The sequence below is a fragment of the Rutilus rutilus genome (genome assembly GCF_951802725.1).
Source record: "Rutilus rutilus genome assembly, chromosome: 2".
Classification (NCBI taxonomy): domain Eukaryota; kingdom Metazoa; phylum Chordata; class Actinopteri; order Cypriniformes; family Leuciscidae; genus Rutilus; species Rutilus rutilus.
The window spans coordinates 3,493,391-3,517,091 of NC_140210.1; the positions used below are offsets into that span (position 1 = coordinate 3,493,391).

At 37.7% G+C, this 23,701-nt stretch overlaps 1 protein-coding gene across 7 annotated transcripts in view; it reads left to right on the forward strand.

The window, feature by feature from the left end:
- The window catches only part of farp1 (FERM, RhoGEF (ARHGEF) and pleckstrin domain protein 1 (chondrocyte-derived)), an 81,597-nt gene that overhangs the window by 44,038 nt on the left and 13,858 nt on the right, over positions 1-23,701 (forward strand). The window contains exons 3-18 of one of the 7 annotated variants that reach the window (XM_084403237.1): positions 711-815; positions 953-995; positions 1,086-1,164; positions 5,000-5,097; positions 6,085-6,199; positions 6,624-6,771; positions 6,949-7,044; positions 7,680-7,846; positions 8,086-8,154; positions 8,848-8,923; positions 9,689-9,911; positions 14,321-14,508; positions 16,322-16,411; positions 19,011-19,144; positions 22,062-22,143; positions 23,202-23,439. In XM_084403237.1, coding sequence (XP_084259363.1) covers positions 711-815; positions 953-995; positions 1,086-1,164; positions 5,000-5,097; positions 6,085-6,199; positions 6,624-6,771; positions 6,949-7,044; positions 7,680-7,846; positions 8,086-8,154; positions 8,848-8,923; positions 9,689-9,911; positions 14,321-14,508; positions 16,322-16,411; positions 19,011-19,144; positions 22,062-22,143; positions 23,202-23,439 — 1,951 coding nt within the window. The remainder of the gene's footprint in view (positions 1-710; positions 816-952; positions 996-1,085; positions 1,165-4,999; positions 5,098-6,084; positions 6,200-6,623; positions 6,772-6,948; positions 7,045-7,679; positions 7,847-8,085; positions 8,155-8,847; positions 8,924-9,688; positions 9,912-14,320; positions 14,509-16,321; positions 16,412-19,010; positions 19,145-22,061; positions 22,144-23,201; positions 23,440-23,701) is intronic. The other 6 variants (XM_084403239.1, XM_084403240.1, XM_084403242.1 and 3 more) reach the window with 6 other exon arrangements.

Genomic DNA, 23,701 nt, shown 5'->3' on the forward strand with positions numbered 1-23,701 from the left:
ATGGCAATGGACAATGATAACAAACAAAACAACAGTAGGTAGATGAGAGTAAAAGTACAGTAAAGGAGAATTATGTAGACGGGGCCGCACACAAACGACGTGTAATACAACTTAACAATTGTAAGATTCAGAAAATAAGTGAGTTTAAGTGAGTCAGAAATAGTATCTATATAGTATATATAATGATATAAGTATATATAATGATCGGGGGAGAGAGTTCCACACTGAATGTGTGTGTGGAGTGTGTGTTTTCATGCCTGACGGGACTGTAATGTCAGCTGGGCCACACATGTGTGTGTGTTTGTGTCGTCTGGCCTAGTTTTAACAGTGAGGTCAGGGGTCACGTGCTGCAAGCGTCTTGTTAAAACTGTTGTGAAATCGCCAATGGCCAGTTTGGAGTGTTTGTTTGCCAATGCTTGCTTGAATGACAGACTCTTGTTGCTGTTGTCTTTAGTGTTTGCCGACACTGTTTACTGTAATTATAAGTCTTTCATTCCTGCCGCTGCGTAAATAGAAACTGAGAAAGTTGATGTCGAAGCTGGAATGAAAATGCTTTCGCAAGCTATTTTACCAGTGAAACAAGATATTCATTTGGACTTTAAACACGATTCCACGTTAAAATAAATGTTTTTGTGCGTTTACACAGGTGCCTGTTCATGTGGTTCATGTCTAACGAGCTTCATAAGTGATTTTCTACTCTGTCCCAACAGCAACGGGCTCCGGGGAAGGCGCTGTTTGACCTGGTTTGTGCTCACATGAATCTCGTCGAGGGCGATTACTTTGGTTTGGAGTTCCTGGACCAGCGTAAAATGACCGTGAGAAACATTTTTAACTCTGATTTCAATGTGTGAAAGATTATTGTACATGTTAATACATAAAACTGAATGCCTAACACCTATGTAATAACAAACGGTCTCATTTGAGATGTTTTGTCGTTTGATTCGTGCATCAGGTGTGGCTGGATCTGCTGAAGCCGATTCTGAAGCAAATCAGACGTATGTATCTCTGATATGAATATTGAGCGTGACTACCAGACGACACGATCTGACTGCACGTCAACATGCATCATGTTTCTCTGTCTGCAGGACCCAAGAACATCATCCTGAGATTCGTGGTGAAGTTCTTCCCTCCGGATCACACGCAGCTTTTAGAAGAGCTGACCAGGTATGATCTGTGTTACTCATTTAAAGCGCTTTACATAACCAACACAATGAGTTATACTTTTAATTGGAACCAGTTGTCATGCTTGGATATTTGAAGATTCAACATAATATTCTTTATTTTTTATTAATATGCAACAAAAACAAAACATACATAACAGCAGGTGACAGATTCAATAAAAAAACAAAAAACATACATAACAACCAACATGGTTTGTGTGAGTGTGTGCGTGCATGTGTGTGCGTGTGTGCAAGTGTAACTGGGTGTGTGAGTGGAAGTAACTTTACAGATGTACAACAGACGTAATAAAAATTAATAAACACATAAAAAACATATTTATGACAATAATATTGTTGAAGATAATATTAGTAAAAAATAATAATACTAATAGTAGTAGCAATAATAACAGCAATGAGACTTTTCATCAGGAATGAGGGGGAGGCCGGATGACAAGGAAGAGGAATAATGATAATAATAATAATAATAATAATAATAGTAACAATAACACTAACAATAGTAAGGTTATTACTAATATGGTATTAAAAAAAAAGACATAATATAACATAATATTCTTTAAAAATTATAATAATTATATATATATATATATATAACCAACACAATGAGTTATATTTTTAATTGTGAACAGTTATCATACTTGGATAATTGAATATTCAACATAATATTCTTTAAAATAATATATATATATAAGTGCATATCTATAAAATTATATTCTTTGAAACTATATATACAATATTTTTATATAATGTTTATTTTTTACTTTTATTTTTATCTTTATATATATGTATGTGTGTGTGTGTGTGTGTATACTTTTAAAGAATATAATTCAAACATGACTTATCCAATCAGAATTTTATGTCAAGACCTTTGTTAGTTTTACTGTGTTGGGTAATGAGTATGATACACTGTGAGACTTATTTTTATAAATTTCACGAATTATGCATGAATTCGAGTCATTAATCATTGGGTTTTTTTAAAGATAAAATTTCTCATACCGTGAGTTGTCCATATCGTCTATATTGCAGGCCTTTCTCAGTTTGCATTTCGATAAATAAATGTTCAGTACATGAATGTTGGAGAGATTTATTGAGTTTGGTTGTAATGTGGCCTCAGTCGCTCAATAATATAAATAATAATGCATCTGATGTAGAAAAGTGAATGTCTGTTGAATCAGGCACTGCCTGTAACGTCCCGAACTGATGACTTATTTATGGCCAAACTGCATGTTAATATTCTGCGGCTGATTGTGTCGACACGCTCTCGCCTGACAAGCGTAATGGATTTTACAACACTTCACTGACAGAATGACTTGTGGCACATTTCCCCGCCGGCTATAGAAAGTCAGGCATCAGTCAAGAGAACAATTGGTGCCGTGAGAGAGAGAGACTGGGGCAGAATGAGCGCTGTGTTCGGGTCTCCCAGGATTCCTGGAGTCTCTGTGGATCGACACGCTGTTCTGGACCGACACTCGGGAGCTGTTGGCAACACACAAAGAGTTTCTTATTTTCCTGAGATGGCTGCGTATTATATTTCCGCCAAACCTGAAACCTTCGTCCAAGGACATTTATGCCTTTGCAAAACACTTCAAGCTGTAAAAATCTCTTTGATGGATTACGTAAACATAGCTGATATCACACCACAATATTGGGAAATCAGTTTGAAGAACTGGTAGATTATGAAGTGAAAACTGAAGATTATGTGTGTATATTATACTATTTATTAATATTTTGAAATAGCTTTTATTTTTATATTTTCAGTTTTTATTTTAATGTTTTAGTAATTGTACAGTATGTGCCTCTGTCATTTGTATTTTTTAATATTTCCATATATAGTTTTTGTATTTTTAGTACTTTAGTACTTAGTTGCCAAAGCAACATTTCTATTTTTTTTTTATCTAATATGTATATTATTTCAGCTTAATTTCTTTTACAGCTAAAGAAATTATTATAGCACGTTTATATTATTTTTATAGCAGGTTCTGATATTATACATACATGCTGTCAAATCGATTAATCGCTATTAATCTTATATCATTCATATTATTCATCTTATATTATTAATCTTTAGTTTTACTGAAGATAGTTTGCAGTTTCATCAGCAGAAGTTCAGCTTCAAGACTTCAAGAGTTCGTAGGCCGCCCAGCTTACAGTTACACAGATCACAGCAGTTATACACACACACACACACACACACACACACACACACACACACACACACACACACACACACACACACACACACACACACACACACACACACACACACACACACACACACACACACACACACACACACACACACACACACACAGCAGTTATACCCTACACCAAGGTCTAAGCTACGTCCTTGCTTCAGGTTGAATGATTCTCATTGGCTAAGAATAGATAAACATAGTCACATTCACACATATTCATAGACTGAAGCATATCTCCATGGATTATGCGGCTGACACTCGGACCCTGAAGTTCGGCACGTCGTGACCTTCCGGGTCGCAGATTTGGGTTGTGGAGCGCCAACATGTCCAGAACAACAACTCAGTCAAGCTCCAGTAATGCCAGTGGTTCCTGAACCTGTAACCAAGAAGACTAACACACACACACACACACACACACACACACACACACACACACATAGACACAGCCAGCTTTTCCAAGGTTGGATTTGGCCAGGCTCAAACTATAAACAGGAGAGTCGTCTCAAAACATCAAGATAATGCGTTCTTTCTCTCGAGGAGAGCTACACTTTAGTCTAACTGGAAAGTAAGGCTTTAACAAAGAGATGGTCCCTTAAACTATAGACTTCATTGACCCCAGTGACCATTGCTGTCAGAGTACCCTAGAAAAACAGACGTGTGTATGGACACATGCTGAAGACCTCTCTCAAACAAAACATCTTTCCATATTTCATTTCTGGAAGCCGGGCTGAATGAGCAAGCACTGTTACTGTATTCAGATATCAAATACAGACATTAAAGAATACATAAAAAGAAAATTTCACTTGTAACTTCTATAACAAAGTAAAATCTCACAAGCTTAGAAAAGTCATTCAAATCATGTGATATTTAGTTTATAATTATTATAATACCTTGATTATAATCACTCATTACATTCCAATCCACTCCCTTCACATGCATGCATGCATACACACACACACACACACACACACATATATATATATATACAAAATTTTATGTTAGATGCGATTACTCACGATTAGTCGATTTGACAGCACTAAATATAACATAATTAAAAACATATAATTTCTTTCTGACACATAAAAATAGTTTATGGTTATTTTAAGTAAAATATTGTCAAGGCAAGTACAAAAATATGGACTATGGTCCGACTGGACCTGCAGAAAATCTCCTCGCTGTTGAGCTGAGTCCTGTCCTGAATAATGATTGTGTTGTGGTTCAGTAAATGCGTTTGGCAGACGCACAATAACAGATGGACATTCTGAGAGAGAAACGCTGCCAAACTCAATTAGAACGCCTCTTTATAGTTCACGGCTGCACTTAGCGTCATGAGAAGATGCTATTAAAGCATGACTGAAGTGAGGCTAACCTTCAAACACAAGGACTTCTCTGATCTGTTTCATGAAAAACCAGAGAATATTGATTTTATGCTTAAATTAAATGTATGCTCTTACCTAAAATACCTTGTTACCTTGATAACTTCCAACTCAAGTATGTAATTGTTGCACGCATTGAATTGCCTGTAATTCAGTCAATAAGTGTCTGTCGCTGTCCTGAAACCTTTGCATTGATTGACTCTCTGTCATTGCGAACGAGCTGTAATGATGTCCTTCTCTCTGTCGACAGGTATCTTTTCGCCTTGCAGATCAAGCATGACCTGGCTTGTGGACGTCTGACCTGTAATGAAAGCAGCGCCGCCCTGCTGGTGGCTCATATAGTGCAGTGTAAGACAGACCAGAGCTTTTGACAGCACTAAGGGTGTAAAGATTCAAGATTCAGTTTGATTATGATGCTTTACGAAATACGATGCGTGGTTTAATTTGTGCATCTGCCTCTAAAGTTAATTAGAAAGCTAGATTTGGTCGATCGTTGACTAAAAGTAGGTCAGTAATTGTATTTTGAAAAAGAAATAAATGCGTACTTCATTGCATACTATTATAGTAATTATATTATAGTAATAGATGCATTGGCGTTTCATTATTAGGTCGATATGGTCATCTTGCACTTTCATCGGATTCAATGTGGTGATTTTAGCACGATCCATACAGTCAAACGCAATCAAAGACATTCACACAGGGAGCTGAAAATAGGTCAGAAATAGTGTTTGGACAATGCACAATACATTAGGTATTATAATAATTATCATATAGTGTTATTAAATCTCTACCACAGAGCTGTATGTTTTTTTTTTTAAGTGCATTAATCTTGTCTTAGACTTTGCATTGCCAAGCTGATCCTCCAGCACAATTTCTGATGGTTTATGTAAATGACAGCGCTGTCATCGGGTGGACGGATCAGATTTTTTTTTGTGTAGTCGCTCATGCAAAACCGTGTTCCCATCATGTCAAACAAGCTTCACTTCCACATCACATAATCACAGACCGGTTAGTTGCTATGGAAACCACTGTTGAGCATAAATCTGGACTATGCATACATACATGCATATATGTGTGTGTATATTTATATATATATATGTGTGTGTGTATGCATGTATGTATGCTGCATGCATGCATGCATACATACAGTACAGACGTACTTGCATACATGCATAAATGCATGCATACATACATACATACAGTACATACACAAATGCATATGTGTGTGTATATTTATTACACACACACATATTTATGTGTATGTACAGTATGTATGCATCCGTGTCATATATAAAAAGATGCATATTAAAATCGTCTCTGTTACTATGGTTACAGCTGAGATTGGAGACTTTGACGAGGTACAATGTAAACAACATCTACTCAACAACAAGTACATTCCAGAGCAGGACACACTGATGGACAAGATCGGTGAATACCATCGGAAACACGTGTGAGTGTGAAGTCATGACTCAAAGTGAAGTCAAACCAGTTTAAGGATGTTTAATGCAATATGGACCATACATGATCAGTGTGCTGTTTATTGCCACTTATGATGGAGCTTCTTATTTAGCAAAATTCCTTCTATTTAAGTCTTTGCTGATTAAACAGACATTCAGGGAGTTGGTAATTGTGTACAATTTGAGGATTGCTTTGACATTTAAAGTTCATCCCACGTTTAATTTAGGAAGTGGAGCATACTGTGATATTTATCAGTGAGCAGGTTTCATCAGCAATTATAATAAATTATAAACGTTCTGTTCCTGGACGCTGATTCTTAAATGATGTACAGTGTTGAGGTCGTAATTAAGCTTATTTCTCTTAAAAAAAAAAAAAAAAAAAGAGGCTTAATTTTGTACGATTTAACCATTTCACAGCGGCCAGACACCAGCTGAATCAGACTACCAGCTTTTGGAGATTGCACGAAGACTTGAGATGTACGGAGTGCGTCTTCACCCCGCGAAAGATCGAGAGGGAACGAAGCTCAGCCTCGCCGTGGCTCATTCTGGTGTGCTGGTTTTTCAAGTAAGTTAACATGCTATTTAAAGTTTCACCCATTGTAGCTTTACGAGATGAGCACTGAGGATTATCCTGGTTTTTATTTTATTATCCTAACTCATTTCTGCTTTTATTGAAGCTTTCTTCTTGTCTTAAACTCTCACTGAATGCACTTTTATATCCTTTTTTATATGACTTCTAAAGGGACACACCAAAATAAATGCTTTCAACTGGTCTAAAGTCCGCAAGCTGAGCTTCAAGAGGAAGCGCTTTCTCATAAAACTACGACCTGACTTAAATGTAAGTGCTCTTTTTTTCCCCTTTTGTTTTATTTTTTTATAGCAGTATCCGACTGTCTCAACTCAAAGCTATGTCTTTACCTGAGTCATGGATTCATAAATAACTTTTGGTACTTGCATAAATAATTTTCTTTCCATTTGCCCTCACAAAACCAGTCACATGGGTCAATTATTTTTAGATTTTTTGAAAAGAATTGAGATTCATACATCACATGAAACCTGAATAAATAAGCTTTCCATTGCTGTATGGTTTGTTAGGATAGGACAATATTTGGCCGAGATACAACTATTGAAAATCTGGAATCTGAGGGTGCAAAAAAAATTGAACATTGAGAAAATCTCCTTTAAAGTTGTTCATTTATGTTCGATTTGTGCTGCATTCACTCACAAAAATAAATGTTTTATATATTTACAGTAGGAAATTTACAAAATATCCTCATGGCACATGATCTTTACTTAATATCCTAATGATTTTTGGCATAAAAGAAAAATCGATAATTTTGACCCATACAATGTATTGTTGGCTATTGCCACAAATATACCCGTGCGACTTATGATTGGTTTTGTGATCCAGGGTCACATATATAGTTTTACTAGGACAAATAAGACACAAAGTTCCGTCTCTGTTCTCTAAAGCAGAGTAACTGTCAGGATACTCTGGAGTTCATGATGGGAAGCAGGGACTGCTGCAAGGTGTTTTGGAAGATTTGTGTGGAGTACCATGCCTTTTTCCGCCTGTACGAAGAACCCAAACCCAAGCCCAAACCGGTTTTGTTCACCAGGGGTTCCTCCTTCAGGTTCAGGTAACAAATAGTGCAGATACATTTACTCAAATGGTGCCTCGTGCAGTTCAGCACATCATCAGAAATTAACTGTACCGTTACCTCAGTAACTTCTTTCCCTGGTTCAGTGTATATTCTGCATGGATTTATTTGCTAAATAATAGAGTCCAAGAAGGTCTCAGTTCTTGCCAGATGGGTAATGTTTTGACATTGCTTTGTTTTTGAACCTGTCTGTCATTTGTCATGTTTTGTGTCATCAGTGGCCGCACACAAAGGCAGGTGATTGATTATGTAAAGGACTCAGAATTCAAAAAGGTTCCATTTGAAAGGTGAGATTTCTCTGTTGACCTTTGTCTAAATGTCACTAGCTTTCTGCTGCATTTCATTTTTTCTCTAAAAGTCAACACGCCAATGAGAAAGACAAAGTATGAGTGCAGTTATCTATTTCCCAAGAACCTTTATTGAGATAAATCAAATTACGCATTCATAAGCAACACGCCTCATTTTTTCAATATGATTTATCCAAATTCCACTCGAGCCACATAAACATGTCTCCATTTAGCAATTTCATCAGGTGGACTATCAGACAGGCTAAAACATTTAAAATATATATATTTCATAGAGACTTGAGGAATGCTTCTTTTGACTAGTAACCATTAAGCCACCCAGACCGACCAAGCAAAATACCCTAAAAACTACCTAGCAATGCTCTGGTAACACACACCCTAAAAATCATCCACAGCATCCTAGAAACCACCTGGCAACACCCTAGAACCCACTTAGCAATGCCTTAGCAACCACCCACGTCATGCAGCATCAAGGTTTTTTAGCACCAGACGAAAAATCTGGTTGTTGTTGTCTAGCAGTATCATTGTAGTCAATGCGCAGTAGTCAAGGCCTTTTCATTATCGTACAGTAATCCAATCAGTAGCTGAGAGGATATAGGGCCACAGTTTTGAACCTAGTGAGGAGATCCCCTTGGAAAAACTCCTTGCTGATTGTTTCCAATCTTCCATCCTCAGAAAACATAGTAAAGTCCAGTTCAACAGTGATCTTTCTCCATTCCCACCAAGGCTGTGTGCTGAGGGTCAAGTAGAGGTGAGTGTAATCTAGCTTAGTATACAAACACAGTATGAATGCATTAAAATAACCCATATTATGCAAGCTTAAAGTCAGCATCAAAATCAACCCCAATTACTTTCTTAACTCTTTCCCCGCCAGCGTTTTAAATAAAATAAATAAATAAATGTTTTAATCATTTTTACACAATCACGTTTTTGTCAAAGACTACGTCTGGATCGGATTCAGAACAAAGATTAAAACACAGATGGAGTAGATCGAGTTCATCAACACCCCTAAAGCTCATCCTGGGTCGACATTTCAGTCGGTAACATTAGGAAGTTTTGATTTATATGCTGTTTTATGTTGATGATCACGTTATTTTACATATGCATATGCTTACATATGCTATCTATCGCTTGTTTCTGCTTCTTCTTCACATGTCTTTTGATCTGGAGATTCAGTAATCTTTCAGAATTTGCCTAATAGCGACCCCTATCGCATAACAGTGAAAACACGGAAAGCCGGAAAATTACATCAATGGCAGGGAAGCGTTGTCTCATAAATGACGGAATATTCTGGCACCGGCGGGGAAAGAGTTGATACACGTTAATGGTCTTATTCATCATTGCATGTTTTTCCAAAGTAAATGTCTTAATGCATTTTCAACCAAATTGTCTGCCTGTTGTAACTTTGTCCGCTTCCATTCTGGTATAGAATGTCTTGCATTTTATTGTTGACTTGTTGTCAGTTTATGCCTCTCATCCTGTTCCTTCTCAAATCTTTGCATTGTACATGTTGCAGAGGAATGCCAGTGCTTCAGGACACCAGGCGGACTCACCTCTTGGGCGCACCCAAGTGACTGTTGAAAACCCGTCTCTCCAGCGCTACACTGGAAGCCTAACCTCACAGACCAACGGATGCCGAAACGGGACCCATGATGAGGCAGATGCTCGATTAAAGCCATCCCCATCCAAGGAGCAGGCTGAGCATCTGAGCACAGGTCTAGCATCGCATGCTGCCAAGGGTAGCAGCTCCTCGATACCTTACATCGACTGCAGTGACATAGATAGCGAATATGATGTGGTCAAAGGCCTAATCACCAGGTCTCACTCCCACACATATGACAATGATGAGGTTGAGCCAACTGGCTGTAGAACGAGCAAGAGTAATGGTTATGGAAACGGCCAGCACAATGGACTAGGGGCAAGCAAGTCTAGATTTCGGGAGTCTCCTTTGACCACCCATCGGTTGGGGAAGATTTCAGACACCTTCAGTGGTAGTCAGTTGTCTAATGGGTCGTTTTGTGGTAACGGATCACCATGTGCTCTACCCCTGAGCAGTACCTTGGTGGATGAGTTGTTTCAAGGTATGGATAGACGTGGTCTGGTCTCACCTTCCGGTCGCTTAGTTGGTTCCCGAAGTGCAAACTGTAGCCCGATGATGAGCAGTTTTCACAAAACCAACTCCCTGAACCATCCAGAGCAGATCGGCTATAGTGGTCATCGCCGTTGGGATGACGGTAGCCATTACCTTACCAATGGCCGACCTGGGAGCGAGGCTCAACATTACGGGAGCTACTCCCCAATTGTCAGTCGATCCCCACACTTGCAGAAACTCCACAATGGCATGCGCAACCGTTCCGACACTGACCCCATGATTCTGAGCCAGTTAAGCTCAACCCCGGCCAATGAACCGCGGTCAGTGGTCTCGAGGGCTGAACGTATGGCCGCCCTAGAGCGGCGTGTTGCTGCTAATGGGTTTGGAGCACCTAGCCAAGCTCGGTCCAGCAATGTCCAGCGACTCTATGGAAGCCGGCTGAGTGCTAATGACCACAGTGGCCCAGTTCATATGATCGATGGTTCCACTAGTAGTGGAACGGAGTCTACTGATTCAGAATCAGATGCAGGCAGCAACTCATACAGTCAGCCCCTAGTCTACGGAAACCCTGGGGCAGCCAATTCCTCCCCTATGCCCCGAAGCAAGTTCTCCTTGGGCAGTCTCCAACTTGAGGACGAGGGCCAAGAGGGAGAAGATGGCTACGGTTATCCCATCAATGATGAGGATGGGGCGCAATGCTTTAACTGCTAGAGAAGATGAAGTGTGCCTGGTTGAGGGTTGACTATACACCCATTTTGCCACTACAGGTGCATTGTGTAGTTTCTGTGCTGCTAGTGGGCATATTATGGCCTGAAATAGCATTAACCAATTGGGGTTGGTTATCTGTTTGGCAGATACAGGCAGTGTTTGGTAATTACATTTAGTGGCACTAGTTGAGCAAGTAATACACATTTCAAGATCAACAAGATTAGCGATGATGGTATTTTCTCAAGATTTGGAGGGTTTAGGAAGAAGACTGTGTTCTGCCTAAAGGAAATATTTCAAATATGCACAATACATAACTATTACTTTTTGAAGATTAGCTTCAGATTGAAGAGGAATTGAAGGTCCTACTGCAAAGTGCCATGTCTGTAAATGTAGAGAATGAAAGCTGATTAGAACTGCTAAAAAAGTCACCCATATTACTGCTAACCAGTTGATTAGTCATTGAGTATTGCCAAAAGTTTAATATTGTGAAATATTTCTACTTTGTCAGTCTTGTAGAATGAAAGAATTACAAAAATACTGAAAGATGCCATACCTTTACTTAATCTGTAAATACTTTTCTGTTGGCCATAGCTATAGCTTACAGAAGCTAATGTTATGCAATATCAATGTGTAATATCACTATTGTGTAGCTTTGACTGTCACAGCTAGGCTAGCTGGTTTACAGCTGCAACTTCGATATTCTGATGGATAACTTGTGTAAAAACTTGAACTAAGCTTGTATAGTCATATAAATAGATCATACTGCTTGGGTGGTGTATGGTATATTAGATAAACTAAGAGATTGTGTAGACGAGACGTAAACAGTTACGTCGTCATGCTAGCTTTATTATCGTTTTGTTTTTTTAGAACTAGTAGAAGCTCCAAGTTCTTTACCTTTGTACTTGGGGTGCCGATCTGGTGGCATTGTCATGTTTGCTTGCCTATTTCCCAGCATGCATCACTCCTTAAAAGAAAAAACGACATTGTAAAGATCTCATATTATTTTGTTTTGCTTTGCTGCTTAATTTCTTTTTGCCTAAACAAACTGCTGTATCTCTGGCGCGCCTCATCAATGTCATCTGTCTGCGGTGTGTTTGCAATGCTTGATGTTCACTCGGTTTCTGAGTATATTAACCTGTGCTCAGGTTGCATTGCTTTTAAGACTTCTCCTGCCCAATGTCAGCACTGTTCTACCAGCATGTATCTCTGGAATGCCTCACCTTGTCTTTTTTCCCCTCTCCTGGAAGCATGTCAACCTGTCCTTGTCTCCAGCATTTTACCGCCCTGTCCTGTTGTAAAAGACTTGGCATTGACACGGGACCCTTAAAATGCAGTGGTCTTTTGAAGTGGAGATGGATGTAGGTGAGATTTGGACAGAGAAACTTGTTTTGAGGCTCAGCATGTGAAGTCTGAAAAGATTAGGAAGGTTTCCAAGAGCTATCCAAAATGTCCTTCAACTTATGTTCAATAGGACCTTTTATCCAGACCTTTTTGCACTTTCTCTCTCTCGGTTTTTGCTTATTGCCTTTTGATGCATTTGGGAAAGCATTTGGACTCCCATACTTGCATAGTATACACAGTACGTTTCACAATCTTGTCTAAGAATCATATATTGATTTAAAAATATAATCTTTTCTTATTTTCCAATTGCAAACTTTTCCTGTTTTTTTTTGTTTGAGAAGTATTCTTTACTTTTGCATGGCAATCTTATGTCAGTGAAAAGTTTTCGAAAGTGTTTGTGAAGCCATTTGCAGGACCACTGCATTTTTTTGGGCCCGTTACATGAAAAGAAAGCATTGACGATATTTATTGGAAAGCGTTAGTTTAGGCCACTGTTGAACATGCGGTATGAATGTATATAGTCTTCACTCTCCCAGCGTTTCCAATGATCTGTAATTTATCATTGTCAGTGACCAAAGTAGCATTTCTGGCTTTTTGCAAGTTACACTAAAATGTGATTTAACTTTCTTTTAGGTTTAATCAGAGTACCGTAGGAGTATTGAATGATTCACTCTTTTTCAACCTGTGATTCCTCCTGATTTTTTCAGTATGCAATGTACGTTGCTGAGGTATACGAAAAGTTCCAGATATATTTGTGTGATATATTGTAACTGTATGCTCATAATTAACAGTGCTATCTCTGTGGCACATATGCAAACCAATTAACCATAAGTGTATGTGTTTACAAACCGTCTGACGTAGACTGTACAATAATTAATAACCAGGTAAGCAATGGAAAGTTCACACCTGTTAGCCTTTTAACTATTCCTCTTTGTTGCAATCCTGTAGCACTTATATAAATGGACTTTCTAAAGTTGCAAGGTTGTTCATTTTCTCGATGCCTCTTCACAGGTTCTGTATGATTGATGTCTGTTGGTTTTTTTTTACTACTCCAAACCCCTTTCATTACTCTTCCCTTGTCTTGTTCATTTCTGGAACACTTTAACATTGTAAATGAATGTGTATTGGTAGCAATAAAACTTGGTACTTGTGAAGCGGGACTCCAGATGTTTACATTTCGATGCCTGACGGCCCCCCTTAGATGTTAGCGCCCCCCTCGTGTGTCTTGTCTTGTGGTAGAGTAGCCGTAGTCGTTCTAGTTGTGTGTTTTGCATGTTTGACGACGCTTGTGTGCGTGCCACCATGAGGCCTTTGTTCACCAGTTTGCAGATTTCCTCAATAATGGCTGCGCTGTGGACACTCGGTGCATTTGAAATGTCCCGGTTCGCATGTCGCATCCCATTCGTGCCAAGGCATGGGACACGAAACGTTGTTGGGCAAGTATGTGAATGTACTTGTGTAGTGAATGTAGTGGTCTGAAGATAAAACATGTTCCCCTCCCCATCACCCATGGAGTGTGTTATGTATCTCGGCAGTGTCCTCAGGCGGAAATCCCAGACTGGGATAGTGTGACTCACTCATGTCTGGTTCCCGATGTGGCGCTGTCAGCAATGGTCCATTTCTAAACACAATGTGTTGTGCAGCTTCACCCCTTGGCAATGGTCTTGATAAATCCAGAGTCTTCACTAGTAGTGTTAAGGATTAAAATGTCAAAACTACCCTGCGGAAAAGACCAGCTTACACTGGCATGCATTTGCACGCTAGGTTGGACCCATCATAGCCATGTAGTTTACTGGTAAAATTCGCTCTAAGCCAAGCCTTGACCAAGAAGTCTTGCTTGGTCTAAATGCTTGCTTGGCATCTTTTTCAGCAGGGTAGTTTCACTGCGTTTACATGTCGTACCGATTGCATTTACTAAGTGCAGTAAGTCGTACTAATCCATTGCTATTTGATTACCAAGTCTGTGTTGCTTCGAGGCTTTAGCATGACCTGCCTGTTCTCCTTTAGGTCCAGTTTCCAAGAGCCCTCAGCACAACGAGTCTCCGTCTGCAGGCAGCGTGATGGTAAACGGCCAGAAACAGAGTCTCAGTCTCGGCCAGAGTCCAGATGGACGTCAGCCTTCTCCTCTCACCAGCCCCTTGCTGACCGACGCCGGCTTCGTTCGCACAGACGACGAGGACGAGGTTCGGAGGAAGGTTTGTCTTTTGGGGAGGGAATAGTGTTTGAGATTAGCACCATGTGCTAGTAAAAACTGACTCTGGTGGGTCACTTTGGACGATTACTGTATAATTATGTGGTTTAAGTCAAATTGTTGACAGTTGTGAGAAGGATATTCTGGTCCTCGCCGATGATGGGTTTTCAGGAATATAGTGATAAATGATATCCCAGGGGTGTCCATTCCTGATCCTGGAGGGATCAACCCCTGTTAAACACACCTGAACCAGCCCTGCTATATATAATACTACACCCCTGTTAAAACAGCTGTTTTTTGTGATGTAAAGATAAATCATGTCAAGAACTTTTGCACATCTAAAATAAAAATTACAGCCTATATTACAGCCAGTGGCTCTGAAAACACATTTCCGCATTAATAACTAACTGCATAAGTGTGCATACCCTTTTATAATAGGGTGTGTGGCTGTGTAAAACAATTATCGCATGCAGAAAATTGCTGAAATTAAAAGGAGAGCTTTATTTTACTCTGTATTTATTTCAAAATTCACTCATAATCATCAAATATTGGCAGATAAATGTGCCTGACCAATATATTGCCACTAGTTTTCACGTGTTTTCTTGCTAATATATACTTGAGCCCAGTTAGTTTCTCTCTTCTACGGCAAAACGTTACGTTTGGACCCAGTAATTGTTTTTGTCAGCCTTTTTAACCTCCTTAATTGTAGGTCATGAACAAACACGGCATCAATCATCTCCTCCGCAGTCGACTTATCGGACCCTCGGCTAATTTCCCATTTATATTTCGCTGTGCTTGATTTGAAGGTGCTCTAGACAAATTAAGGTTACGATGAGAAGTGGAAAGACTGCTTTAAAAGTGTTTTCTCATCAGAAGTGCCACTGCGTTTTGGTCCAGTGTCTCTGTGGACGTCTCAGAATAGGAGACCTAGATAAACTCAACCTAAATTCCAGTCTTATTTAGGGCAGATTATGTAGCGGCGGAGTGAGCGGCTCAGTGAACAGTGAGAGTTTTACTTTGAGACGTGTGTGTGTGTGTGTTCACGCAATTGAGTGAGGATAAAATGTGGTAAAAAAAAAAAAAAAATTATTGGACCGTCTCCATTTCTGCTCTGTTTTTATCAGAAGAGAAAGATGCTTATATTTAAATATATTTAATCGGTTTTTGAAATGCTTATATTTGCTGAAAGTTACATTTTTATTTTAGTACACTAGCATATGGTCTTGAAGCTAATGGACATTATCATAAAAGCCACCAAACTATCATTTTAATTTTAATGGCATCTTTATGTAGAAATGTAAAAATTAATGTGTTAATTTTGCGATGCATTTTCTTTACGCGTTAAAAATATTTAACGCAATTTACGCAGCATCCTGTTTTTTTTTTTTTTTTTTTTTGACCGCCCTACAGTATATTGGGTCACACTTTATTTTACAGTGTCCTTTTTACATATGTTACATGTACTTACCATAGTAATAACAGTAAATTATGCATAATTACATGCAATTAACCCTAATCCTACCCTAACCCTATAGTGAGTACATGTAGTTGCTTAATATTACTCAGTACTTAAATATAATATTACACTGTAACAATGACACCTTAAAATAAAGTGTAACCGTATATTGTATATACAGTATATACAGATTCAGTGAACATAAAAATATATTAAAATGTATTACTAGGTGCAATTAATGATGATTAATTACAGAAAAATGTGCGATTAATTAGTACTATTAACAGCACTAATGGAAATATCTCCTATAATTTTATTTTTTTATTTAATTTCTCTTTCTGTCCCTCTCTCCTGCTCACAGAGGTTCCCGACCGATAAAGCGTACTTCATCGCCAAAGAGCTCCTGACCACAGAGAGAACGTATCTGAAGGATCTGGAGGTCATCACTGTGGTAAGACTGTAAACACACTCTCATGTGCTCTGTGTGTTTTCAGGATGTTTGTGGTCATTAAATGCCTCAGTCTAATGGATTGTCTGGGACGTTGCTGCTGTGACTTATGCTGTTATGTACGTTTTGCGTTAGTTTTAAATCACTTTCTCTTACCCCAGTTTCACGTGCAAAGGGAAATTTGTGCATTTTCTGAAGAAATAAATGCTGCTAACATTCCCAGTATTTGTTAAACTATGTTTTCTGATAGTTGCAAAGATGTTTGAGGTGTTGGGTAGGGCGTTGCTAGGGAGATTTCAGTGGTTTACAGGGTTTTTCTAGAGAGTGAGGAAAAAGTAAAAAGTTTTAAAACATTTCTTGTGAGCATGCAAAAGTTTCTCATGCGCACAACAAACTAGTTTCATGCTCACTAAGAAACTATTGCGTGCTCACGAGAAACTTTTTGCTTGAGAAACTATTCAAAAAGTTAAAAAAAAATCTTGTTTCTCGTGAGCATGCGAAAGTCTGTGTATATATATATATATATATATATATATATTTTTTTTTTTTTGTAAAGGTCCCTTTAGAGGCCTTTTACACAAAGCAAAATAAATTAAGCGTACTTTGTATCTTTATCCTTTTACAAATGAAAGGGTTGACTGGAGAATTGAAGATAAGGAGTTAGTCATTGTTCTTCTGCTGTTTTCCTCCTCCGTCTGTACGTCGGGGGTGTAACGCGTCTCTTTGATGTCTTGCAAGGTAGGGGAAAGAAGCAGCAGGGCGACGCGTTTACACGTCTCATAAATATTTCCTCTTGGCTTGTGGATCTGAGGCTTTGGATCCCAGACTTCCACAAGCTCACGTTATCACAGCTGCATCTGTTCAACAGTCTGAACACCTTCTCGGATGGGAGGGTGTTCAGCATGTTGATTGGTGGTTGCCTGTTACTGAAAATGCTATAGAATCACAGTACATTTAGTGCTGGAGTCCTGATGGACGTCTTGCTGTATCCAGAACAGTAGATCGAGGAGACAAAGACTCTTTATTCAGGGATTCTTCAGTCATCACGTCAGAGTCTGCTTGAGATAGTCATCACACTTTGTCTGGGGAAATGCCCACGGCTGCTCATCTTCGTGTTTGGATCTGTATGAAGTAGTCAAATGGTTTTATAGTGTGTGATTTCATGTTTTATATGATGATGGAAGATGTCTACAAAGGCTTCAAAGGATTCCTATTACTGTGAAGGGTCATTTGAATGAAAATTGAATTTGAATAAGAGTTTGATGAACTGAAAGTGTTTGAGAAATTATTTTGTGGAAAAAGAGGCTCATTAACATATGACCGCCCACATTTACCTGTCAACACCTATTTAGCAGCCATTTAGTAGTCATTTTAATGATTAATTGTTTAAAGATGGCGATACCCACGCAATCTGATTCCTAAATGACAAGTTGACCTTTTGAAGCTTCAATAAAGATTGTTTGTTACATCATTACACCAGTAGGTGGCGACAAGTGACTGTTAAAAATGTGTTTGTAATTGAATCATTCATTCAAGAGATTTGTTCAGAAAACGCTGATTCATCCCGTAATGAAACAAGTGAAGTCTTCATGAGTGAGTCATTAGCCGCGTTTCCATTACTCTTCAAATTGCGCAAATTGAAATTGCGAATTGAAAGTTTCACGTCAATTTAGCAAAAACTCCCATTTATCCCAAAAAACTTTACAGTTCGCATGAGGTGGTTTTTCAGGCAATTCGAAAAAGAAATATTTCGCAAAACTGCAATGGAAACAGTTTTTGCGCATTTACAGGTCAGCTGACGTAGATGACGCGGTGTGTTTGGACAGAATACGAGACAGAGTTCTTTATTAAATTCATATAAGACAGAAGAATTACAGGAATAATGGATTCTAAACCTCAAAGAAATGCCACAATCAAGACCTCGAAGCAGATCTGAGGGAGAAACACCCAGAAACACCTCATATGTGCCGCTCACGAGTATAATAAGGGTCGTTCCTTACCATTAATGCTTGGAAAACACACATACATCTCCTTCGATTAATAATAATGGCTAGTGCAGTGGCTGGGATATAGTACATAAACCCACCAACATCCATCTCCATGATTTTTGGAATGACTTATCGCGAGAGGAAAAAATGAAATGGAAACTGTGTCATTTCGCAATAGTTTTTTGTCGACATTTAGAAAAAAATCGCAAATGTTTTGCGCAAATCTGTAATGGAAACACGACTATTGAATCATTCACTCAAATGATTTCTTTTTTTAAAAATTGATCATTCAGAGTAATTATTTTTTTCTAAATAGACTGCAGGAATGAACATTTTGTCAGAACCTTTAGTAAATTACGTTAATTTGTTTAGCTGTCTGTTCAAAATCGCAGGAGAATCGTGATTTCGTGAAATTGTTCACAATTGATCCAGAATCGTGCAGCTCTGCTATTTAGTGACTTGACCTGATGAACATTAGCAGAGCTTATTTACATATAAAAGTCTTAAAAGGTTCCGCAGCAGAAACGGAGAGAAGGGAAAATGATTTTATAATGGTTTTTGGTGTAAGAAAGCGTAGCTGATATTTGTTTCTCTTCCTTTTCCTGTGATTTCAGTCCTTTCAGAAGTCCATTGGGAAGGATGAAGCCATGCCGGATTCCTTGAGAAATCTCATATTTGCCAATTTCGAACCGGTTTACAAATTCCATGAGACCTTCCTGAAAGAAGTGGAGCAGCGACTGGCTCAGTGGTGCGTATCTCAGATAAAGGTGTGTGTGTGTGTTGTATTGGTGTCAGGAATGTGTACAATCTGCGCCAACCATAACAGACACGCACCTCAATCTGTCACATTAGTTTAATACACTATTACGTGCCTTTTCATCTGCGAGTCAAACACTCAATTAAATCTAGTTGGCTGAAATACCTGTCTTTACTTTACAACGCACCTGTCAAGAACACACTCAGGCCGTATTTCATTTCAAAATTGAAAGAATGAAATGGGCAATTGTATTTTGCATACAGAAAGTGAAGCCTGTTGTTATTTAAAGACATTTTCTGCAGCATTTTTTTTTTCTAACGCCACCCTTTAGTCATAATATTGTAGAGTTTGATGCTGGTGGTCTGGTGACCCTCTCCAGACTTCATAACTAGATTAACTAGTCACCAGCTTTTATCAGCCTGGACCAGCTTGGAAAAGAGAAATCAATATTATTTGGAAAATAAATATTTATATGTTTTTTTATTGTTTATATTAGTCAAATTACTATTGTGCTTTTTTTTTTTTTATAATTAAACTATATATATATATATATATATATATATATATATACAGTTTAATGTTACAAAAGCTTTAGATTTCAGATAAATGCTGTTCTTTTGAACTTTCTATTCATCAACTGTTTTCAACATTGATAATAATCATAAATGTTTCTTGAGCATCAAATCATCATATTAGAGTGATTTGTGAAGGATCATGTGACACTGAAGACTGGAGCAATGATGCTGAAAATTCAGCTTTGATCACAGGATATAAATTACATTTTACAATATATTCACATAGAAAACAGCCGTTTTAAATTGGATTAATATTTCACAATATTACTGTTTTTGTTTGTATTTTTCATTTTAAATAAATGCAGCCTTTATGAGCAGAAGAGACTTCTTTTAAAAACATTAAAAATCTTACTGACCCAAAACTTTTGAACGGTAGTGTATATTCTAAATATATATATATATTCTAATTAATATTGAATTAAAAACTAAAATTAAAAGAATATTTTTTTTTTCTTTTTTTCAGGATTCACTGATGAATAAAAAGTTCAAAAGAACAGCATTTATTCAAAATAGAATTTATTTATTTATTTATCTATTTACTTTTTACAATCTTATCAATTTAACACATCCTTGCAGAATAAAAGTATTAATTTCTTTAAAAAAAAAAAATACTGACCCCAAACTTTTATATTGTTACAGAAGGTTTATATTTTATATAAATGCTATTCTTTTGTAAGTTTTTTTCCCCATCAAAGAATCCTGAAAAAAGTATCACAGGTTATAAAAAAATATATTTATATATATATATAATTAAGCAGCACGAGCACAACTGTTTCAAACATTGATAATAAATCAGCATATTAGAATGATTTATGTTTGTGTGTGTGTGTGTGTGTGTGTGTGTGTGTGTGTGTGTGTGTGTGTGTGTGTGTGTGTATATATATATATATATATATATATATATATATATACATACATACATACATACATACATACATACATACATACATACATTTTATATTATGTGTTTCTGTATTTATATATGATATTATATATATATATATATATATATATATATATATATTTCTATATTATATTAATATCGGTTTCTATATCAGCCAAATCAATGTCGTGTCATAAGACACACTTGTCATCTCATCTCTTTAGAGCGCGAGTCCCTAGAAATGCTCAAGATCATCAGGCCGTTCAGATCAAACCTGTAGTGTGTGTGTGATCTCTGACCCGACAGCATAATGTGTCCTGACAGACACTGATGGAGCTCGAGTCAACTCTTCTCTCGCCTGTAACGTTTAACATGGTCCGTGGGGAGCCGGTTTGGACCGGTGTTCAAAGACAGGATGATGAATCGTGGTTTTTGTGTCGGGTGGCTCTCAGTGAGGGTTCAGGGGAACGGCTCAACAGTGTGATAGATGACGCGAGTCCACTGATGTTCAGGAAGAGTTGAGTTCAGTGAGGAACGATGTGCAACAGAGACATCTACTGGAGGACATGAGCACTTCGCTTCAAGACTTAAAGTCCCCCTGTGGTGAAAATCCAGCTTTTAATGTTGTTTATGTGTCTATGTGGTGTTTTTAATGTGCTTTAAGACAAACCATGTGTAAATTCATAAGTCGACACCATTGCTGAGTATTTCCTCCTTAAAACTGCAGTGAACCAAAGACAGTCTCAAAAACACGCTTAGAAATCGCTGGTGTTTCTGACGTCACAAACTACCTCGTAACCAATCAGATCAACGTGTGATCGTCTGAGTGAGTGAGTGGAGGCGGGGCTCATTTGCATATTCATAGAACCGCGTTTACTAAATGAGGCCAGTTACATTCAAGATATTTTAAGGCACGAAGTAAAAAAACATAATTTTGGTGATCAAAGATGAGTTTTAAGTGATAAAATGATTGACTACAGGTGGACTTTAAAGGACTTCTTCACCCACAATTAAAACTCAGCCTTATTTTGTTCAAACCTGTGCGACTTTCTTTCTTCTGTCAAACACAAATGTCGATGTTTAGCAGATGTGCAAGAAGCTAAGTGGAGACTGGGGCTGTCAAGCACAAACAAGGGCAAAAATCCTTAATATTATAATCAATACGTCAATAAGACTATATTACAAGTTTTCTGAAGTGTGAGGAACAGACCCAAACCTCAGTCATTATTCACTCCAACAAAGCTTTTAAATCTCTGCATTGAACTTCGTTTTGTCTGATTTAATGACAGTGGTGACTGATCCCAAGTTTTGGTATTATTACCAGTGTTATAGTAAAATATTTTGGGCATAAAATATGGCTAATTAGCATTAGGATATCATGCATTTTAGCGTGTTTGTTGCTGCACAACATTTGCTTCAGTCATAAAACGCTCGTGTTGATTGTTCTCAGGGAAGGCAGATCCAACGCTCACATTAAAGGAGATTACCAGCGCGTCGGGGACGTCATGCTGAAGAACATCCAGGGTTTGAAGGTCAGAACATCTACATCTCTCTGGGAATGCTTTTCTTTCATTTCAGTGAGAGATTCGTTATGGGCATCTTGCTTTTCCCTCTCGAATTTCTCTATGAAATGTGTTCATGTTGCCTCAGTGCTTTCATTGTGTGACATACAAATGTTAGAAAACGTCACAAACCGCAGAAACACAATATAATATGTACATATACATAATATATGCATACAGCATATATAACCACATAACCACAATATATATATATATATATATATCAGATACATTGCAATATACTGTACCATAGGACTGTATGATTACTGTTCAGATACTATGGTATTTACAAAGAATACTATAATATTACTATCATTCAGTAGTGTATTTTTGGCTATGGTATGATGGTAATTTGAAACAGTGCTATTTTAGTTTTATTAATATTTTGAATTAGCTTTTATTTTTATATTTCAGGTTAATTGATTTTTTTTTTGTGTGTAATTTCGTCATTTAGTTCGCTTATGTCATTTAATTTTTTTTTATTTTTTTTTTTTTTTTTTTTTTAAATATTGCTATTTAGGTTTAATTTAAATTTTTTTATTTACATTTTTTTATTTAATAGTTTTTATTTATTTCCAGTTAATAATTTTAGTGCTTCAACTTCAACAGGTTTTTTTTTTTGTTAAAATTTTCAACTAATATTTAATATTAGTTTATTATGGTTACCAGAAATGTTTTGAATAGTTTTAGTTAATACCTTGTAACCAATCAGATCAACGTGTGATCGTCAACGAGTGGATCTCTGAGCTGAGTGAGTGAGTGGAGGCGGGGCTCATTCACATATTCATAGAACCGCGCATACTAAATGAGGCAAGGGTGTCGAGTTACATTCAAGCTATTTCCTTTTTTTTCAAGGAAAAAACTTTTAAATATGTCATTTTGGTGATCAAACATGAGTTTTAAGGGATAAAATGATTGACTGCAGGGGGACTTGAACAGAATTGTTTTGAATAGTGTTAGTTAATATCGTAGCGTAGTGTTCTGAGCATCATCACAGGTGTTTGAGCTGGTTGTCTCTGTGTCCTCAGCTGCTGACGGCTCATCTTCAGAAGCATTCAGAGGCGTTGCTGGAGCTGGAGGGAATGAGCCACTCGTCCCGAAAGCTGGAGAGTTTGTGTCGAGACTTTGAGCTTCAGAAAGTCTGTTACCTGCCGCTCAACATCTTCTTCCTTCGCCCGCTTCACCGTCTCATGCACTACAAGCAGATCCTGGAGCGCCTCTGCAAACACTATCCACCGACACACGACGACTTCAGAGACTCGCGAGGTGCGCGACCCGACGCTTTCACGCCGTCAGCAGGGCTCCACATTAAGCCTTTTCTTTTTTGTCCTTCAGACAAGTAAATTTGTCATTCACTTGACCAGAAAAACAAAACAATTGTTCAGTGTTCAATTACTTCAAGAACATCAGTGTTCAATTAGCTTTATATATATATATATATATATATATAAAATCAGCATATTGTCATATATGCACCTTTAAAGGGCATTTCCCTCCCTAATCTTATTAAATGTATGCTTCATCTTTC